The 19,675-nt window shown below is 33.3% G+C and overlaps 2 protein-coding genes across 2 annotated transcripts; one reads left to right on the top strand and one right to left on the bottom strand.

Moving 5' to 3' along the window:
• Positions 1 to 50: 50 nt before the first annotated feature.
• On the bottom strand, positions 51 to 428 carry LOC120205740. The gene has a single exon (XM_039205567.1). The coding sequence runs from the start codon at positions 426 to 428 to the stop codon at positions 51 to 53; it is 378 nt and encodes a 125-aa protein (XP_039061498.1).
• Positions 429 to 15,411: 14,983 nt separating this feature from the next.
• LOC120205754 lies at positions 15,412 to 19,488 on the top strand. Its single transcript, XM_039205577.1, has 5 exons — positions 15,412 to 15,583; positions 16,077 to 16,153; positions 16,544 to 18,241; positions 18,338 to 18,506; positions 18,761 to 19,488. Exons 1-5 carry the CDS (start codon positions 15,502 to 15,504, stop codon positions 19,390 to 19,392), a joined length of 2,658 nt encoding a protein of 885 aa, XP_039061508.1. The 5' UTR covers positions 15,412 to 15,501; the 3' UTR covers positions 19,393 to 19,488.
• The last annotated feature ends 187 nt before the right edge of the window (positions 19,489 to 19,675 follow it).

The raw sequence follows: 19,675 nt of genomic DNA, 5'->3' as shown, positions 1-19,675 counted from the left end.
AGGGGAAGACTCCAAGCAACGAACGGCTTCGATGCTATCCATCTCCATGATCACTTGCTACAGGCCTCGTTCCCAAGCAACCTCGAGGCCATCAAGAACCCCCAGAATCCAGATTGTAAAATTGAGCAGCAGCCAATATTTCTGGTGTAACCAACAATCCAGTCTCCTCTGCAGTCTCCGATCACACCACCGCTGGACGGCTTCATCGTCATGGGATTCACACCACCATCGGTGTTCGGTTTAAAGGTCCCTGCTCTCGGTGGGTTCCAATGGCCACCTTTGTTGCCAACACCGTTTCGAGGAGCAACGATCTTTTGGTTATTCTTAATAGTGCTTGCCCAAGATTTAGCATCCCGAATGATCGCTATTGATGACCAGATTTGGCCATTGAAAACGAAGCTCCCAAAGCTTCCATATGAGAACGCCATACATGTGCCTCCAAGAATACTCGTTACAGTCGAGACCTGTGCTATTCACAAGATTAAAATGTAACCAGTCTAATAAAGAAGCAGAAAAGAAAAGCGAATGAAGGTGAGGCGGAATTAAAGAATTCCAGATTAACCGAGCTTGATAACAATCACAAGGTTAAAGTGTAACCAGTCTAAAATTCATTTTCTATGTGTTTAATGTTTTGAAACTACTGTAACGGCGGCATGTAGCCAGTTCAGGTCATTTTGATTACGTGGTTAGATGTATATATGTTTATATTATGATACGTATTAAGTATTACTTGAAATGTTGCATGTGTATAATGCTTGGCATATTAGTGTAATTCTTAAAGTATTTCTGTCATTTTTTATGTGATAGTATAGTCAATTATTATTCTTAGATGGTATTTAGTCTGATTATGAATTGCTTGTTGGAGAATTTCATTGCATGTTGGTGTGTAATTGATTTGTAATGGGAAAATGTATGTAAGTTTGATGTATTGAGCATGATGTTATGTGCATTTACTGAGTTATGACATGTCCATCTAGCTTATGTTAAGTTTTCATAAAGTTTAAGGGTGGTTTAGGTCATCGAAGGTTCATTTGAAGTGATTAAAATTGAATTTTTAGTATTTTTCAACAATTTTATAACAAAAAATTTAAAATTCTTACAAGAATTTCGATATTTTTTTGTCCATAAGTTTAAGAGTATCCATACCCTTCTAGAATATTTATACTCTTACAGAAATTTTCATACTCTTATTAAAGGATTCATACTTTTAATTAAGAACTTTACTAAAAGCAATTTAAGGAGAATATTTACATTCAAATTTTATATTTTATATTTTTTATCATTATAAGTTATAATAAGGTTCGAAATTAAGGTGTTGAAAGTATTTAATATATTGGTTCTTTAACTTCTATAAATTTACGTAAGGGTCCGTACATATTATAACTTGACTTGTGACTTCCATAATGATTGTAATATATGTTATAAGTTGGTAATAGATAAGTATTTAAATAATGAAATACAAGTTTTTTTATATTTTTAAAAGTTTACAATTTAATCTCTAAATATATGTTTGGCTTGCTTAGTGAATGAATTGCACTTCAAGATTTTAGCTAAATCTTAGCATAGAAGTGGTAAGCTAAATGGATTATTGGGGCTGCTTTCACGAGATAATGTTCTCGAAATTTTTATTTCACGTGATAATGTTCTCCCAAGTTTAATTGTTGAAATAGGGTGATGCACAGCTTGGCTGTAGGTCGCCATGCCTTCCGGGCGACCTACAACGTGGCAGCTTCCGAGAATAAACGATGATGACGTTGCATGGACGTTGCATGAGCCATGCAAGCCAACCCATAGGTCGCCATGCACTCCCAGCGACCTTGTCTTTTTTACGTGATAACCTGCTCCCTGCTGCATGCCGTCCCCTTACTGCATGTCGCTGCGGCTATATGGGCTGCAATTGTAGCGTGAAATCAGATGCTTCATGTAGCAATTATTGATGCATGCATGTGAACCATTTCAGCCCGTGAATTGTACAATTATTGGTGAAATAATTGAGGCAGCTTGTGTTATATATGGGAGGTGGTTAACGTGAGAACATAAAAGAAAGAAAGGGAGAAGATAGTGCAGCCGAGAAAGAAAGAAAGAAAGGGAGAAAGGAAAGGAAGAAGAAGAAAGGGAGATAAGGCTCTTGTGAGGTAAACTTTTATTATTTAAATTAGTTTATTATTATAATTTTTAGTTTTTTAGTTTAGGGTTTAGGGTAAAACAAAATCAATTAATTAGTTTGTTAGTTTAGGGTTATATGATTGTTAGTTTAAGTTAAATATATTATACAGAAATAAAAAATTATTTAATTAGTATGTTTGATAGTTATATAGTTAAAAATAATTAATTAGTTTGTTTTGTTATTCGTTAGTTATATAAAAAAATTATTTAATTAGTTTGTGTTAGTTAATTAGTTAAGTTATATTAGTTTGTTGAATTTATATTATATAAAAAAATTAGTTAGTAATATTAGTAGTATATTATAATGAAAAAATAATTTAATAGTTTTAGTTGTATAAAAGAATATTTTATTAGTTGTTTAAGGGTTTAGCGTTTACGTTTAACTTATATTTTAAAAAGTTTACTTTATAAGTTTATTATATTATAAGTTATTATATTAATTTTTTTTGTTGTGTTGTAAATTAGTAAGTTAGTTAGTTAGTTTATATTAGATTATATTAAATGATTTTTTAAATATTGTTGTTTAATATTTTTTACAGATTCATTCAATGGCTGACCAAATTCCACTGCTGAGACTTGACAATGAACATATTTCAAGTTACTTAGGAATAATGGTGAATAAAATATTTGTTTAATAAATTATAATTAATAAATATTTGAATATTATTTTATGATGATTGTGATAAATGTTTTTGCATTATCAAATTGCAGGAGGACGAGCAGCGAGTCTTTCGTCTTCGGCTACATAAAGTGCCCAAGCCACACCCATTGATTGAAGAAAACTTGCAAGATGCTGGATTTTGGTATGTAACATTTGTGCGAGATTACAAGTTGGTCCTAGGTTTGATCAGTGTGTTGATTGAACGTTGGAGACCAGAAACGCACACGTTTCATTTGTCGTGTGGCGAATGTACGATAACTCTGGAGGATGTGGCAATGCAACTCGGGGTCCAAACTAATGGGATACCGATGGTAATGTCACATGAGTTTAATAATGTGGCACAACTTTGCAGCTTGTTTCTTGGGAAAGCACCCGTACCACCAGAGTGTAGAGGGTGGCGTGTGAGGTTGTCATGGTTGAAGAATGAATTCCAGCTTTAACCAAATAGTACAGAGCACGAAATTATATATGCAACACGAGCATATATATTACAGTTGATTGGGGGAATTTTGATGCCTGATAAATCCGGTAGTTATGTTCACACTCAGTATATTCTTTTTTAAGAAATTTTGAGAATAGTAGGCAATATAACTGGGGATCGACGATATTGGCGTTCTTGTATCGTGAAATGTGCAAGGCGTCATTAGTCGTGAATGATAATAATACAGCAGAAATCGGTGGATGTCTGTTGCTGCTGCAATCATGGGCTTGGCATAGACTTCCATTTTTGACACCGATTAGTCAGACTGCGGTTGACTTTCCACTTGCCGGAAGGTAATATGAATCCTCTATTTTAATATAAAATATTAATTAGAAAATTTATTTTGATTAATATTATTGAACAAAATGGTAATATTTTTGTTTTGATTGATATACAGATGGAGACATAAAATTGAAGGCACGAGGTTGGTGCACAACAACATTAAAGAGTTCAGGCTGAAGATCGACATTAAGGCCAAAAATGAGGTATATGTAATATGTTATTTTTAATTATTACTTAAATTAACTATATTATTTGATTTAAATCAATTTTATTGTTTTTGTAATTTTACAGTTTAATTGGAGACCATACATGAATGAAGAAATTCTTGCGTTGATACCGCACGATATTTTAGATGGGTTTCAATATTGGTGTTGTTACACCATTGATCAATTTTGCTTTTGTTGAGATCCAATTTGGGGATAGAGTTCTGAGGCAATTCCACTTCCACCAACATATTCTGCGGAGTCCATGGGATCATGACCTCCTCCAAAACTTAGATGGTCGTCGTCAGGTGAATTGGGTTGAGACGCATGACGACCTGCACATATTTGATGGTCGTCGTAAAGAAAATGTTAATTGGGTTGAGAAGCATGCAACCTACATTAATGCTTGGAACAATAGGGTTTCATTCATGCCAACTCTTGACGACATTCAAGACGACGACTTTAATTTTGAGACTTCGACTTACCTTGCTTATTTTTGGGATAATGGAAAGTCGTTCCTCACAATAATGGTAGAGATGCGACAATTTTTTAGGTTTAAGAAAAGATTTGGTAAAGCTGAATACTCTCTACCGAGTGGGAGTTCATCTCTACAACCTGAAGCGGAAATGACCGATGTGGATAATAGCGCACCACAACCGTTCGGCGATGCGGGATCGTTGCATCACGCAGTTGATGATTCTATTGTCCCGGCATACATACCAGAGTTTGTGCAGCCTGAGGCACCCATCTATTCTCCTATGTTTTCGTCGATGTATGACTTTGAACACAGGCAGTTCAAATGCCCCCAATGAATGAGGAGGATGGGTACCATACTCCTAAGCAACCGCAACAGCCACAACGTATCAGACGTCCGCCCCGACATTATCATTCAACAACATCCCGACATCGACAACAATTGTAAACTCGTTTGCTATTTGTTACAAATTATATATTGAAATTAGTATCAAATTATTATAATTTCATTAATAGTAATCATTAGTATCAAATAATTAAATATTAATAAATCATTATTAATAATAATTAGTACATCATTAGTATCAAATCATTAAATATTTAAAAATCATTAATAAATTCGACTATGTATAAATTTAAATTCGAGTAGTCCACACTTGTACACTCATTTGTTATTATTCTATAATAATTAGTAATAATTATTAAATCATTATATTAAATCATTATTATAAAATCATTACTAAATCATTATTAAATCATTACTATTAAATCATTATTATCATTATTATTAAATCATTATTAAATCATTATTATAATGATTATTATTAAATCATTATTATCATTATTATTAAATCATTATTATAATGATTATTAACAAATCATTATTATCATTATTATTAAATCATTATTATAATGATTATTACTAAACATTATTATAATGATTATTATCAAATCATTATTAAATCATCAAATCATTAAATATTAAAATCATTATTATAATGATTATTACTAAATCATTATTATAATGATTATTATCAAATTATTAATTATTATCAAATCATTACTAAATCATTAAATATTAAATTCATTATTAAATCATTTTTATGGTTAATTGAACCACACATCCATTCAAATCTGTTTAAGTCCTCGAATTATAAATGTCATATCAATTAGGTCCCTCTATTTAAAAACTCCGGTCGAATAATTTATCGATAAAAATTACATAAATTCAACTTCAATGTGAAGATATAATAATTTATCACCCTATTAGTATCAAATTATTATTATTATTTCATTATTATTAATAATTACTAATCATTAATATCAAATCATTAAATATTAATAATAATTTCATTATTACTAATCATTATTATCAAATCATTAAAAATTGATAATAATTTCATTATTACTAATCATTACTATCAAATCATTAAAAATTAATAATAATTTCATTATTACTAATCATTACTATCAAATCATTAAATATTAATAATAGATGGGTGCCTCAGACTGCACAAACTCTGGTATGTATGCCGGGACAATATTAGTATGTAACGAAAATGACGTTAATTGAACCACACGTCCATTCAAATCTGTTCAAGTCCTCGAATTATAAATCATTACAAAATTAAATCCGGATAAATACATAGAAATACATATATGATTACTAATGATAAGGCATATATCTTGGTAAATTAGGACAATTGTTTTTTGAATGGCCTTCACCCCTACATAATCCACATCTCTTTGCTTGACCTCTCTCTCTAGCATGGAAATCCATACTGGTATGAATACGAGTGGACTCAGGTCGACCATTTGGACTTCTGCGAAGCATTGGATTTGGTAGCCATTCATCATGATCCTTTTTGGGCTAATATGATTTATTCGGGATCTGTCTGAACGCATATCTGTAGACATTTAATATCCTACGTAGGTGAAAGCATTCATCAACATAAGTGTATGCGCTTATACCAGCATACATATATGCAGCGACTGCATGAGCACATGGATATTTCCATGCCTAAAAACAACCACAATCACACCATTTGTGTCATAAATCAACTCTAAATGTTTGGTCTTCTCCTCCGACGTTACGGTGTATGCACGACACGACAAAAGTATGACCAACTCGGTCGAAATTATGAACAACCATTGATGTTGCCAATCGCTCATTTGCTTCCATTGATTCTACCACTGTAGGAGCCCAAGTTTTACCTCTATTTATGAGACTCTCAATTTCCTTGCCTTTGTCCGACCAAACTTTAGCCAATATAAAGTACGTCTCTTTCACTACACTCGCTATTGGGAGATGGCGTGTACCTTTTAGTACCGAATTAATGGCCTCAGCAAGGTTTGTGGTAATATGTTCGTATCTTCGACCTTCATCGTATGCTTGCGACCATTTTTCCCGCGGTATTTTTGAAGCCCACTTCGCTGATCATCGTAAAATACCTTCAAATTCTCCAATCTCTTGTCAAAATTTGGTCGACGTACTCGTATCCTGTTTCATAATATATTGTGTTAAAACGCAATTAAAAAAACCACGTAAAAAATGCACAAATATTGAAAATAAAACTTACCCATGCTGACTATCTCGCTACGAATGTGTGCGTTATGAAACTGGTCGATACTATTCTTGCCAATATGACGAATACAAAATATCGGATATGCATACGGAGGTATCCAACGACTTCCTGGTCATTCAATTGCCACCAAAATACTCGTTCATCTATCGGATATCAAGCAAACTCCATCTTCACGAACGACATATTGACGTAGATTAGTCAGAAAGTAATCCCAAACCTCTGTTGTCTCTCCCTCAACAATGGCGAATGCAATTGGGAAGATATTTCGCTCACCATCTTGAGCAACTGCCATCAAAAGTACATGTCTATATTGACCATACAACCACATACCATCTACTTGGATCATACGTTTGCAAAATGGAAATCCTTCAATACATGCCTTGAATGCCCAAAATAGTCTACAAAATATTTTCTTCCCAGGAAGAAGTTGACCTTCTTCGTCATATGCGGGCATGGTTTGAGACTTCACTATGGTTCCTGGGATAAATCGCTTCATTGCTTGTAGCAAATATGGTAGCTCATTATATGATGTATCTCAATCTCCATACGTCATCTTCATTGCCTTCCACACCTTGCCATATTTTACTTGATATCCAAATTGGCTTCAAATAGATGCAGCTAACACTGAACAAGATATCCTTGGATCCTTTTCAACCATCGCCTTCACGTATTCATATATTACATCGGAGTCCAATAGTCGGTGGTCTTGTTCGATGGAGTTTAGCAAACATGTGTACAGACCATTGTACCTCGTGATGACCCAAACATCATGCCTTTGATTTTTCGACACTCTGATTTTCCACTTGCACTCTGGGTTCATATTTTACACACTTCGCGTATAGGGTTTTCTGGTTAGACTCTGCAACATGGACATCAACTTGGCATTTGATGCAGTACTCTTTAATCGCCATGGTAGCTTCATTTTTTCCTCTGAATTGCACCCCAACTGAAAATTCACCAGAATTATCGAATGATTCAGTCATTTGGTACGGAGGTAAATGTGGCATGTTTGGGAATTCAGGTTCCCTCATCGCATCATAATCTATATCGTACATGTGAGAAGTAGCTTCATATGGTGCCGGAACTTCATCAATTGCACCTCTACCAAAAATATTTTCGTCGCCGCCCAAAACGAGTTCTTCGATTTCTTCATCTTCGCTTGAATCATCATGAATTTCTCCCCATCAATTTTCAGCGTCAATATCAACAACCAATTCCGGTATGTTTCTTGTCTCATACTCTACTGCTGCAGATGTCCCCCCGACTTCATTTACATTTTCCAATAGTGCCATAAAACTGTTCGAGAACCTGTATGTCGACTCCTCAAACTGACTATATAAAGCCATTTCAGATGGATTTTGAGTCACACCTCTTGATAACCCAGGAACATCACATATGTTACGCACATCAACAAATAACTCAATAACTACTATATTGGTTGACTCGTGTAATCCAACCATAGTTCCAATATCATCATCTTCTTCAAGTAGAACTGCAGCATATCTGACTGAGTTAGGGCATATCATAAACCTATACCTCAAACCATCAACTACAGCTCGAATTTTTCTTTCTATCTTATGCTTCATTTCTATAAATGTGATGTCTTTTTTGAACATCATATTTATTGGTTTTTCAGACTGAAAAACTACTCCGACCTCATTTTCCATAATCTGTCCATTATAATGGACAATCGTGAAAAAGTTGTTGCTCATTTTCTCTACAAATAAAAAATAAATTAATTTAGATTAAAAAATTAGATAAGATAATTTCATAAATCATTAAATATAATATAATATACTATTATATTAATGATCAAATAAAATTTGTTATTTAACTTAATTGATTGATTACTAATATTACTAATAATGATTTAATAATTATTATTAATCTAATGATTTGATATTTAATGATTTAATAATAATATGATTTAGTCATGATTACTAATAATTATTTATTATAAATATTTAATTATTTAGATTTGATACTAATCATTTAGTAATTATTACTAATAATAGTTTGATAATATTTTTTATTTTTTAAAAATATCAAACAAATTTGTTAGGCAAAACTGTCGAGATAATGTTCTCGAAAGAATTATTTCGCGAGATAATGCGTTGGCCGGATTATTTCATTCAATTAATTTTTACTCCTTACTAATTTACACATACAATATAAATTAAGCAAAATATTTTTTAAAACATAAAATGACCATCCAGCTCAGTTGGTAGAACACAAGATTCTTAACCTTGATGTCGTGGGATCGAGTCTCACGGAGGGTATTTTATAATTCGGAGGTCTCTTACGGAAGCTGCTCTCAACCTGGTGTTAGGGGCAGCCTACTATCTTACTCCCTCTTACCCTATACATATGGGAAAAAGGGTCAGTCATTTTTTTATTTTATTTTTTAAAACAACACTAAATATTTTTAAACACAATATTTTTTTAAACGGAAATTATCTCGCACAAATTAGTTTATATAATCTAATATAAACTTACTAACTAATTAATTTACACATACACGACAACAAAAATGGACAACAAAAAATAATAAATTACTCACGTATTTATGCATTCTTCCTTTCCTTTCTTTTCCTTCCTTGTTTCTTTCTTCGAATCAATCTGTACGTGGGCAAATATTGTGGAATAATGCCCTGTATGTGTAAACAAAATATTTATTTAAACAACAATAGCTCCCACAAATTAATTTTATATAATCTAATATATTATAATATAATATAACTTAAACTAATAAACTATTTCTTTATTATAATATAACTTAGTTAAAATAATAAACTAATTAAGCACTAATTAATTTTTTTTATAATATAACTTCAACTTCAACGAACAACCTAATATACGTTTAAAGACACTAACAAATTAATTAATATTTTTTTATATTTAATAACTTAAACTAAGAAACTAATTAACTAATAATTTATACTAACAAACTAATTAACTAGATTTTAGTTTTACCCTAAACCCTAAACTAACAAACTAATAATTTCATATAATAAACTAAATTAATCAATAAAAATGACCTCACGAACTATATTTGAGCCTTTATCTTCTTTTCTTCTTCTTCTTTTTCTTTCTCTCGACAAAGTTTATATGTGCTTATGCTCCTGGTTCTGCTTCTGCTTCTACCCTAAACCCCATATCCTTTATATAAAGCAAATGAGCGTTGGACAGAGTCATTAAATTGTTGAAGCAAATAATATTAGCATTGAATCGTATAACTATTGAGCATTGAAAGCCTGCAATTGAACAACAATATTTGTTGCATTTAGCAGCTAAATTAAAGCTGCAATAATGCAGCTATGGATGCAACGCATGCAGCTACGGATGCAGGAATCTCCCAGCTATGGATGCAACGCATACAACTACGAATGCAAGAATCTCCCATCTATGGATGAAACGCATGCATGAGGCTATGGATGCAACGCATGAGGGATGCAAAGGGTTAAATCTTGGTCGTGGTGCAGAATCTCCCAGGAGCTTGGTCGCCGGGACTCCATGGCAACCTACACCATTCGGCGTGCATGACCCATGCACAGCTCCCACATGCATCCCAACCTACACTATTCGACGTGCATGGCCCATGCACAGCTCCCACATGCATCCCACAGCTCCCACATGCATCACTCCTTGGTCCACAGCTCCCACATGCATCACTCCTTGGTCGCCCGGAGTGCATGGCGACCTCCTTTTATCACTGTAGAATTCACCCTATCTCAGCAAATAATATGTCCAAAGCATTATCTCTTGAAATAAAAATTTCAAGAATATTATCTCGTGGATTTTGCCGATTGGTATGAATTATCATATATATATATATATTGAATGCATTAACTCAAATGTGTTTCAATATATGTGTGAGGATTAAATTTTTTTATTCAACACTAAATGTATTTGTATTCAATTTAGGGATAATGTTTAAGATAATATTAAGTATTGGAATTGTAATAAGAACTTTGCAATACGATTGCAATTTGAGATAGAGTATGATGATATCTTGAAGTCAACAATGTATGTTTATTCTGAATTAATAATTTTTTAATGAATGAATGTTTGAAATATGATTAGACGTGTGTATTGATACGAAAAGATTATTACATTTTCTGATTATATTTTGATATAAAATTCGTAATTCTCAACTAATCCAAAAAGAATATTTGATTTAATGATCAACTAATTTCGAATAAGTACTACAGAGGCAAGGGCGACCTTCCCAACCCAGTGTGCTCTATTTGTAAATGTCAAGATTCGAACCCTAATATTACTTAAAAGATCTTGTGTCTCGTCCCACTAGGTTAACCAATTGTTGATATAAGTGTTGATGACATATATATATTATGTGTAATATATGTTTTTTTTAATATTTTAATAATTTATAATATATTATCTTATAGCTTGTGATATATTTTAATTTAAAAAACTTAAATAAGCTTTTAAACTTTCTAAAAAGGTTTAATTTGACCATTGAATTTGACCAAAATAATCAATTTAGTCCATCTATCATGTCATCAGTCACCGTAGATTATCACGTCAGTATTGTGAATTTTCACATCAATATTGTAACAGCCAACGACAGAAACTGTCGGTCAAAAGACTCTATTGAGTTTTTTTTCTTTCTGAATTTAAGAACCACATTAAATATAAAAATAATTTAATTATTGTATTGATTTTTTGAAAAAGTTTAAGCTTCTCAAATACCATTAAGCATAAAGAAAAAGAAATTGGAAGAAGGCAGAGTGGCTAACCCTAGTTCCCCAATACGTGAGAAGCTCCCCCACAGCAGCTGAAGGAATCACTTGGGTAATAACAGTTTCCCCCAACAAAGTTCTCAGCGAAAAACACTTGTCCTCATGCAATGCCCCAATTAACAATTCATTTGGCCCAAAGTTGATCCGTCTCATCAAACCTACATTTATTGTCATATAAAATAGAAAGAGAGACATGCCCCCATGCCCCCATTCCTTTCATTTCAAGCTCTTGTCTTTGAAATTCAAGCACATGGCACACGCTCTCTGCATCATTAGCTAAGGACTTTGCCTTTTTTGTTGTCACACAACTTCATCCCATCCCATCATCATCATCTTGAGTTGGATGGCTTGTGCCTTTTCCTCCTTTTCTATGGATGTTTTTTTTTTGAACCGATGGTCTAATTTCTCAACCTATCGATCAGTTTAAAAATACTTAAAAAGAAATAAATTTAACTTTTTATTAAATTAATTGAACCATTAATTTTATTTCAATAATTTTAATTTAACATATCTTTTATTTATTTAATTCAAACATTTTTATTTTATTTCTAGAATATCTGGTTTCAGGTTGGTTAATTATGACACAAAATGTACATGAAGATGCAAAGTAGGAATAGAAGAGAATTGTATGATTTTTGTTTAGCCGAAGGCATTGTATTATATAATTCTTAAAACTATATAAATATATTGCAAAGCTATGCTTGTAGCTTTCGATTTCCAAAGCATAGAATTTACACGTTCTCTATGTATGTAAAATTGGATTTGACTACAAAATACATAATTATTTTATTATTATTGGTTTCATCATTTATTAATTAATCAATCAAGATTTTATTGAGTTAGCGTACATTGATGAAACGGGGAAGTTTAATTACAAGTTTTTCTTTGTTATTTTATTTTACTTTTTAAATAAATCTAAATATTTTTTTTAAATCATATAGATAAGCATTAAAGCACGTTGTATTAATTAGCTAAGGTCAAAATACAAAGCATAAAGCAAGGGGTGTTTATGAGCTGTTTGGGAGATGGATTTCAAGTTTACTTACTACTAATTATATTTGCACGTAGATCATCGATTATATATATAGATCTCATGTACCTCAAATTAGAGGGGGTCTAAAACTCCATTTGAAAAATCAAATATTCTTTTTTTTGAGTTATTTAAATCAGTCAAATTATTCGAGTTAATTTAAGTTTTAAATTCAGATTTTAAGTTCGAGACAAGTTTAAATTTGTAAAGTTTAATAACACAAAAAATAAAAATTAGCTAAATAGTTTGATAGTTTTACGATTTAGTCTCTAATTTCGTTATTTCTTTAATTCTATTTTCACTATAAGTCTATTTTTATCGAATTTGAACGCATACCCCTCTACATAATATTTATGTAACTTCAATTTCGATTTTTTAAAACATTTTTTCTATTTTTGTAATTTAGATTTCTTTGCTTCTTCAATTCCTCTTTCATTTTTAAGTTTATTTTACCAAATTTTATCCACATGCTCCTCTACCACTCATAATAATTATGTAACATCAATTAACATTTTTAATAACATTTTTTTTCAATTCAGTCCATTCATTTTATATTTTATTTAATTTAATCTTTCGACTGTAAATTTTTTATAAAAAAATTTCTTATCATCAAATCTTTTACTCCTTTATATTGTAAATAAGATTCTTTTGACATATTTTCAACTGCTATAAGAAATCGTTGTTCTTTAATGTTTTTACGACCATCTTAAATACCCGCGAACTCATCTCATTGTCATCTACCACTATTGATTTAGATTTTCTCAAAAATCTATAAACAAAAAAATCCATTATTTTTTGAAGTTTAGAGGCTTTCTTGAATTTGAGAGATTTTGGGTGTTTCGAACAATTGAATGGTGATAAATATTTTTTGAGAAGATGAACAATATTTGCCTCACCAAAAGGCCATCAAAAAGACCATAATATTGGAATGTTGAATCTTTATATGGATTTTCCTCGAATATGAGTAGAATTCGTGAAAAATTAATTCGAGGAGAAAATGAAAGTGAACTATAAATCTTTTGGTGCTAATCTTGTCGGAATGATGACCAGTAACAAACAATGATTGACCTACTATGGCGATGGAGGGAGTTAATGATTTTCTGTATAAAAATGAGAAAGAATTGACCTTGTCATCATCTTATTATGATTTAGTTCAATGCCAACAAAAAAACAATATAAAAAATTTAGTGATAAATTGAGGCTTTTAAAATTCAGTTACAAAATAGATACATAAATAAAAATTCAATTATTAATGAGGTAATTTATCCTTTAAAAATATTAGTATTTAATTACACCATAAACAAAAAATTTAATATCAATTTGTATCATAAAAATAGTTAATATCCACTTATACATAGACGTCAAAATTAATTATAACAAAATTTAGGGTAAACTACCACCCACTCAGTATTTAATTTTTATTTTGTTCATTCAACTATTATTTTTTTTAAATTATATATAATGTTGTATTTAGTTTTGTTTAGATTATATACTGTTAAAAATTAAGAGTGATACTAACATGGCTTTTTTATTTTTTCAATGCTGATGTGATATTATCTTATAGTGACATGTCAACATCATTATTAAGTTTTTAACAGCAGGTGACTAAAATAAAACCAAAACATAACGTTAAGTATCAATTTGAAAAAAAGATAGTTAGGTGATCAAAACAGAAACTAAGTAATAGGTGGGTGACCAAATAGATAGTTTACCCGAAATTATTTTTACCAAGTGATTTGTAATAAATAATGCATAAATGCCGCTTTTATTTATTTATTATGTAATAATAATGATAAAGAGTTGCCATTCGTCATCATCATTTTTATTTTTTTGATTATTAAGTCTTCGCCTCCACCTCTTGTACCTTTGCATATGCTATGCATTTATCATCATTCAAACCTTAGCCTTCATTTCCAACGTTTATTCAACTTTCTCTCTGTCTAGCTTCCCGTTCATTGCCAATTTGCCATCTCCATCTTCGAAACGACACCATTTCCATGATATGTCCCTTCATTTTTCTGCACTTCTTCCTTAGCATTCAGCAACGGCTCCAGCTTGCTCTCTCATATTACTTGGTTATCTCTGAAAGACAAAAGGGTACGTTTTTAGCTTCAGTTTGCTTCGTTTCATATGCTTCTCACGTTAGATGGTATACTCCCCAAAAGGAAACACTGCAAAATTTGAAGCTTTGATTTACTTACGGTTTCATGGGGAATGAATGGAGAAGCAAGTTCCAGTTTTGGCTTTCGGGGGGGGGGGGTCTTGAACAACGGGAAAAAGATCGAGAGATTTGAAGTTTTTAACTTGTTCTGTTTTCTGGTGTTTACTTGGTGTTATCTATTCTTGACACAATGTTTTATAAACTTGAAAAAGAAAAGAATTTTTTTAAAAGAATGAAATTCTCTTTTAAATTGAGACAGAACTTATGCTTAGATCATCATAAAAATGAAATTATCTTTCTCTTACGAGGCAAGGCTTTATTAGCTTGCCAGTCCCTATGTCATTGTTCTGCAAAATTTCTGTCTATTAATCCCTCATATCTATATACTAAAAGTCTTATGAGAATTTGATTAAAATGGAGGACTAGATTCAGTGAAATATCTGCATATCTATTAACAAAACAGTGCTATGACCAGGGCCGATTCTTCTTGTAAATGTATGCTTTTTTGTTTAGCCACATTTGATAAGATAGGATAATCCATGTCTTCATTGGTTCTTGACAATGAGTTGCTTTGTGGCTTTACAGGACATTATCTAAGCGCGTGATTTTCTTCAATGTAGGAGAAGACTGATTTTTGGAGTTATAATAAGTACATTGTGTAAATAAAATGATTTGGTAGATCAACTGGCGGCTCCATGGGAGGCTTATTTCACTTTTTTGACTTCAACCAAGGCAACATGGACAGAAAAATACTTGCACACAAGAGACACGTTGGTGGTAAATATGTTTCTTTGTTTATTCATGGGAAAAGTTCTTTAGTATAACACTTTGGATTCAGAGGTTAGATATGTTTCGGACCTTCGGTCGTTACTTCCATTCCGGTTTTACAGACTTCAAAGTCAAGTTATAAGATTATTTCGTAATATCTTGATTGATTCTCACAGTAACAATGATGTTACGCAAAAATTAAGTTTATTTCTTAGCACTTGACTAGAGGCTTCCTGAAGTGCTATTTCTGGTTCAAGGTCATCTCAAGGAAGTAATGCAAGATTAAACTCATGTGATTTTTACCAGAAAAACGTTTTTCTTCGTGGTTGAGATAATCTACTAAGTTCTAAGCATTGCTAGGTCATTTCGTAGATTATCATCTTCTTAATTGCTGAGAGGATATGTAACAAGAAGGTCAATTCCTCCCAAAATGGAGAATGCCATGATAACTTCAATTTCCACAGTGTGATTCAGTAATGCAGTTGATCTTTCCGCTTTGCAGTTCTGGATGCTAAACGGAATAGCTTGGAGCTGCAACTAGAAACTTCTCAGACCAACTGTGCCGTAGATGGTCTGCCGGTAATCTTTCCAATCAAATTCCTTGTCATAGACATAAGATACATTGTAATTTTTTTTAAACATATGAGACTATGCTCCTTGTGTTACATGAATCTGGTCTAACGATAGTGTCTAACTGGATAGTCTTGAGAGCGACTGAAGAAGTTCTAGTTTGAGTTCGGTTTTCGTTTCCTTTTCCTGTATTCTAATATTTTAAGATTGTGAACCTTTGTTTTTGTTAAGATGTTTGATCATCTCAATGAAACACATGCATCTTTGATCATCCTTAATTAATCTCCCGTCTTAGTTTTGGCCAAACTGATTCTAGAACGAGTTTTAACTCAAACTGAAAATAAAATTATCATCTAAATTTTTCTTAGGCATCTAAATGCATTTCATGTGAATTTTCAGCATTCTCATCAAGTTGAAGAAGATTGGGCAGCAAAATACTATTGTCAAACTGAGGCTTCAATGAAGAAACTAATTAATGAGGAGATGTCCAGACAATCTAACACCAGACAAAATGCACCTAGTATTGTCGCTCGACTTATGGGGATGGATGCATTGCCATTAGATACAAAACCCGTCCTACTTCAATCAGTTGAGAAAAATAATGATAACCAGCGAGTCAAGTTTTGTAAGAGGGAAAAGAATGAAAAGGGCTCAGATGTACATTTGGCTTCTGACTCAACTTACTCGAAGACATTGGATGCCGACTCGGTTTATGGTAGTCAAGACAGGGATTCAGAGAGGTGGGGCACCAGCCAGAAGTATGGGAAGCCTAGGCCTCGTGAACACCCTCAAGAGGAAGAGTTGCAGAAGTTTAAGAAGGAATTTGAGGCATGGCAAGCCTCCAGGCTTAGGGGATGTTCAAAAGTTGCTGGTGTTGGAAGCATTTCTATGTCTCAAGAGAAACTTAGCAAGGAAAAGATGTCACTTTATGCAGATTCTGAAAGAACAAAGCATGAGAAGCCTTTGCAATCTAAGAGCTTTGCAGTTAAAGAAACTTTGCACGAAATGCGTTTGCATCATTACAGACATAAATCAGCAGACTTTATACCCGAGCAAAAAGAATCACGAAGACGATGCACAAGCAGGGATATTCAGCTACCTTCTATGATATGTTATAATGAGAAAGTTGATGCTGTCCCCACAAGAATAGTGATCTTAAAGCCTGGTCCTGATAGAATTTACGACCGTGAAGAATCATGTACCGGTTCCTCTGACACTTTTGACGAGAGAGCTAGTATAGAAGATTTCCTTGAGGAAGTAAAGGAACGACTAAAACTGGAACTGCAAGGTAAAAGTCTTATAAAGAGTTCTGTGGTTAGAGGAAGTGGAATCGAGACCCCTTTGAATGAAAAGCCATCCGATCCAGGGCAAATCGCAAAGCACATAGCAAAACAGGGCAAGAAAAACGTCAGTAGGGATCTTGAAATGAATTTAGTTCGATCAGAATCAACCAAATCATATAGAAGTTCAGTTCAGTTCAATGGACCAGGCTCCCCTGAGTTCATCAACAAAGATACAAGAAGGTTCTTGTCAGAGAGACTAAAGAATGTTCAAAAGCAAGAAACAGTGTTGGATATACCAGTAGTTTCCACCGGCAGCTCTATAGCATCCGTGTACCATAATGGAAGGGACAGGCTAAAGAAAATACAAGATATGCCAAAGTCCAGAAATGAGCCGAGCTACTGGGAAATTGTTAAAGATGAACAAGAAATGCAAACCAGATCTTTCAGGCATGTAGACGAGGTTGAACTGCTAAATAGAGAACCGTCCTCAAGAAATCTGGTTAGGTCTTTGTCAGCCCCCGTCTCGGGAACATCATTTGGAAAGCTGCTTTTAGAGGACCACCATATTATAACCGGTGTTCAGATCAGGAGGAAGCATGAAGGCATTGAGAATGTTCCCATCGGTATTGGGAAAAAGAAGAAAGAAAAGTTTAATTTGAAAGAGAAAGTTTCTAATATCAAGTATGGCTTGACACTTCGACGGAGGCTATTTGGCAGGAAGATTCAGTCAGTGGTGGAAACATATGGTGCAAATGATGGTCCTGCAAAAGACATCTTAAGTGGACCAACAGTTATAAACTTCAGCGAGAGCCATGTAAGGCCATGCATCCAGTTTCCAGTTATAAACTAAGAGGTCAGTTAGATACACTTCTCATTTTGTTTTGTGATTAATGTATCGTTATTGTCTTAGGAGAATTCAACTGAGGTGCCTCCCAGCCCGGCATCCGTTTGCAGCAACACAAATGAAGAATTTTGGAGGCATGTAGATTATCACAGCCCGATATCGACACCTGATGTGACTTTTGGAGAAGAAAATGCGGTTCAACAGGTTTTCAAAGAGATCAGTTCTAATTTGAATGGTAAGCAACTTCCCTTTAAAACAGAAAGCAACATGAACTGTATAAATTATGTTCTATGAAAAATTACAAAATGATTCAGTTTTCTGTTCTTTGATCGCATAGCTACATTACTCGCAGTGAATCTGACATATATTACAGTGTTGACATATATTCCGTTTTCATTCCGGTCCACTATCTCTACTGTCCACATGATGAACAATTGTGTTGATATTAATGCAATTTATGAAAATCTTTGTTTATTTATCAATTAACAGAGCTGCGGAGGCAACTTAATGAACTTGAGTCTGACGGGGCAGACGAAGTATCAATCGAACATGACTCTAGTGAATCTGAAATGGGAGATCTAGAGGACCAATCAGAAGGCTATGTCAGAGACCTGCTTGTTGCTTCTGGTTTGTTTGATGGATCATGTGACAAATCCTTATCTAGTCGGGATCCATTAGCGAAGCCTATCGGTGACTCGGTCTTTGAACAAGTGGAAGAATCATATAGAAAATCAGGCAAGGAGAACGATAGCTCTAGAAACAATGAGAACGAGAACGTAGATCGAAAGGTGTTACATGATTTGTCGAATGAAGCACTCTCAACAATACTAGGGCCACCGGTGGCCATGTCTCGGTTCAGGAGAAAGCTTCTCGGTTCCTCCACATTGCCACCTCCACGAGGAAGGAAGTTGTTGAATTATGTGTGGGAAATCATCCAAACCAATTTATATCCTCCAAGCGATAGTTGCCACTACTCGCTTGATAGCATGGTGGCCCGGGATTTACGTTCAACCCATTGGTCCGGCTTGATAGACTATGAAACCAATGTTTTGGAAAGAGAGGTGGCATGCCACATTATCGGAGACCTGGTTGAGGAAATTGTGAAAGACATGCATTCATGAGTTTTTGCCGGTAAAGATGAATATTAACAGGAGATGCCCAGTTCCATGTACATATATTTGCCAGGTTTGCGACATATAGGTTGAGTCCATCAGGTTTATACATACTGTACATGATTGCTTGTATTATTAGAATTTTATTCATAATGTAGAATAATGCTAATTAATGTAATTGGCTAATACTTGGCCACACGATTGTATTTTCTCGATACAATGAACGTTTTGGCGTTATAGCTGATCTGATGCCTTATGAGGGAGCAGTGATGGATGTATGTTTCAAGGTGGG

The sequence above is a fragment of the Hibiscus syriacus genome, unplaced genomic scaffold, assembly GCF_006381635.1.
Source record: "Hibiscus syriacus cultivar Baekdansim isolate YM2019G1 unplaced genomic scaffold, ASM638163v2 tig00012936_pilon, whole genome shotgun sequence".
In the NCBI taxonomy this organism is placed as follows: Eukaryota; Viridiplantae; Streptophyta; class Magnoliopsida; order Malvales; family Malvaceae; genus Hibiscus; species Hibiscus syriacus.
The sequence above is the reverse complement of the archived record's forward strand: the minus strand, read 5'-3'. Positions and strand labels throughout refer to the sequence as shown.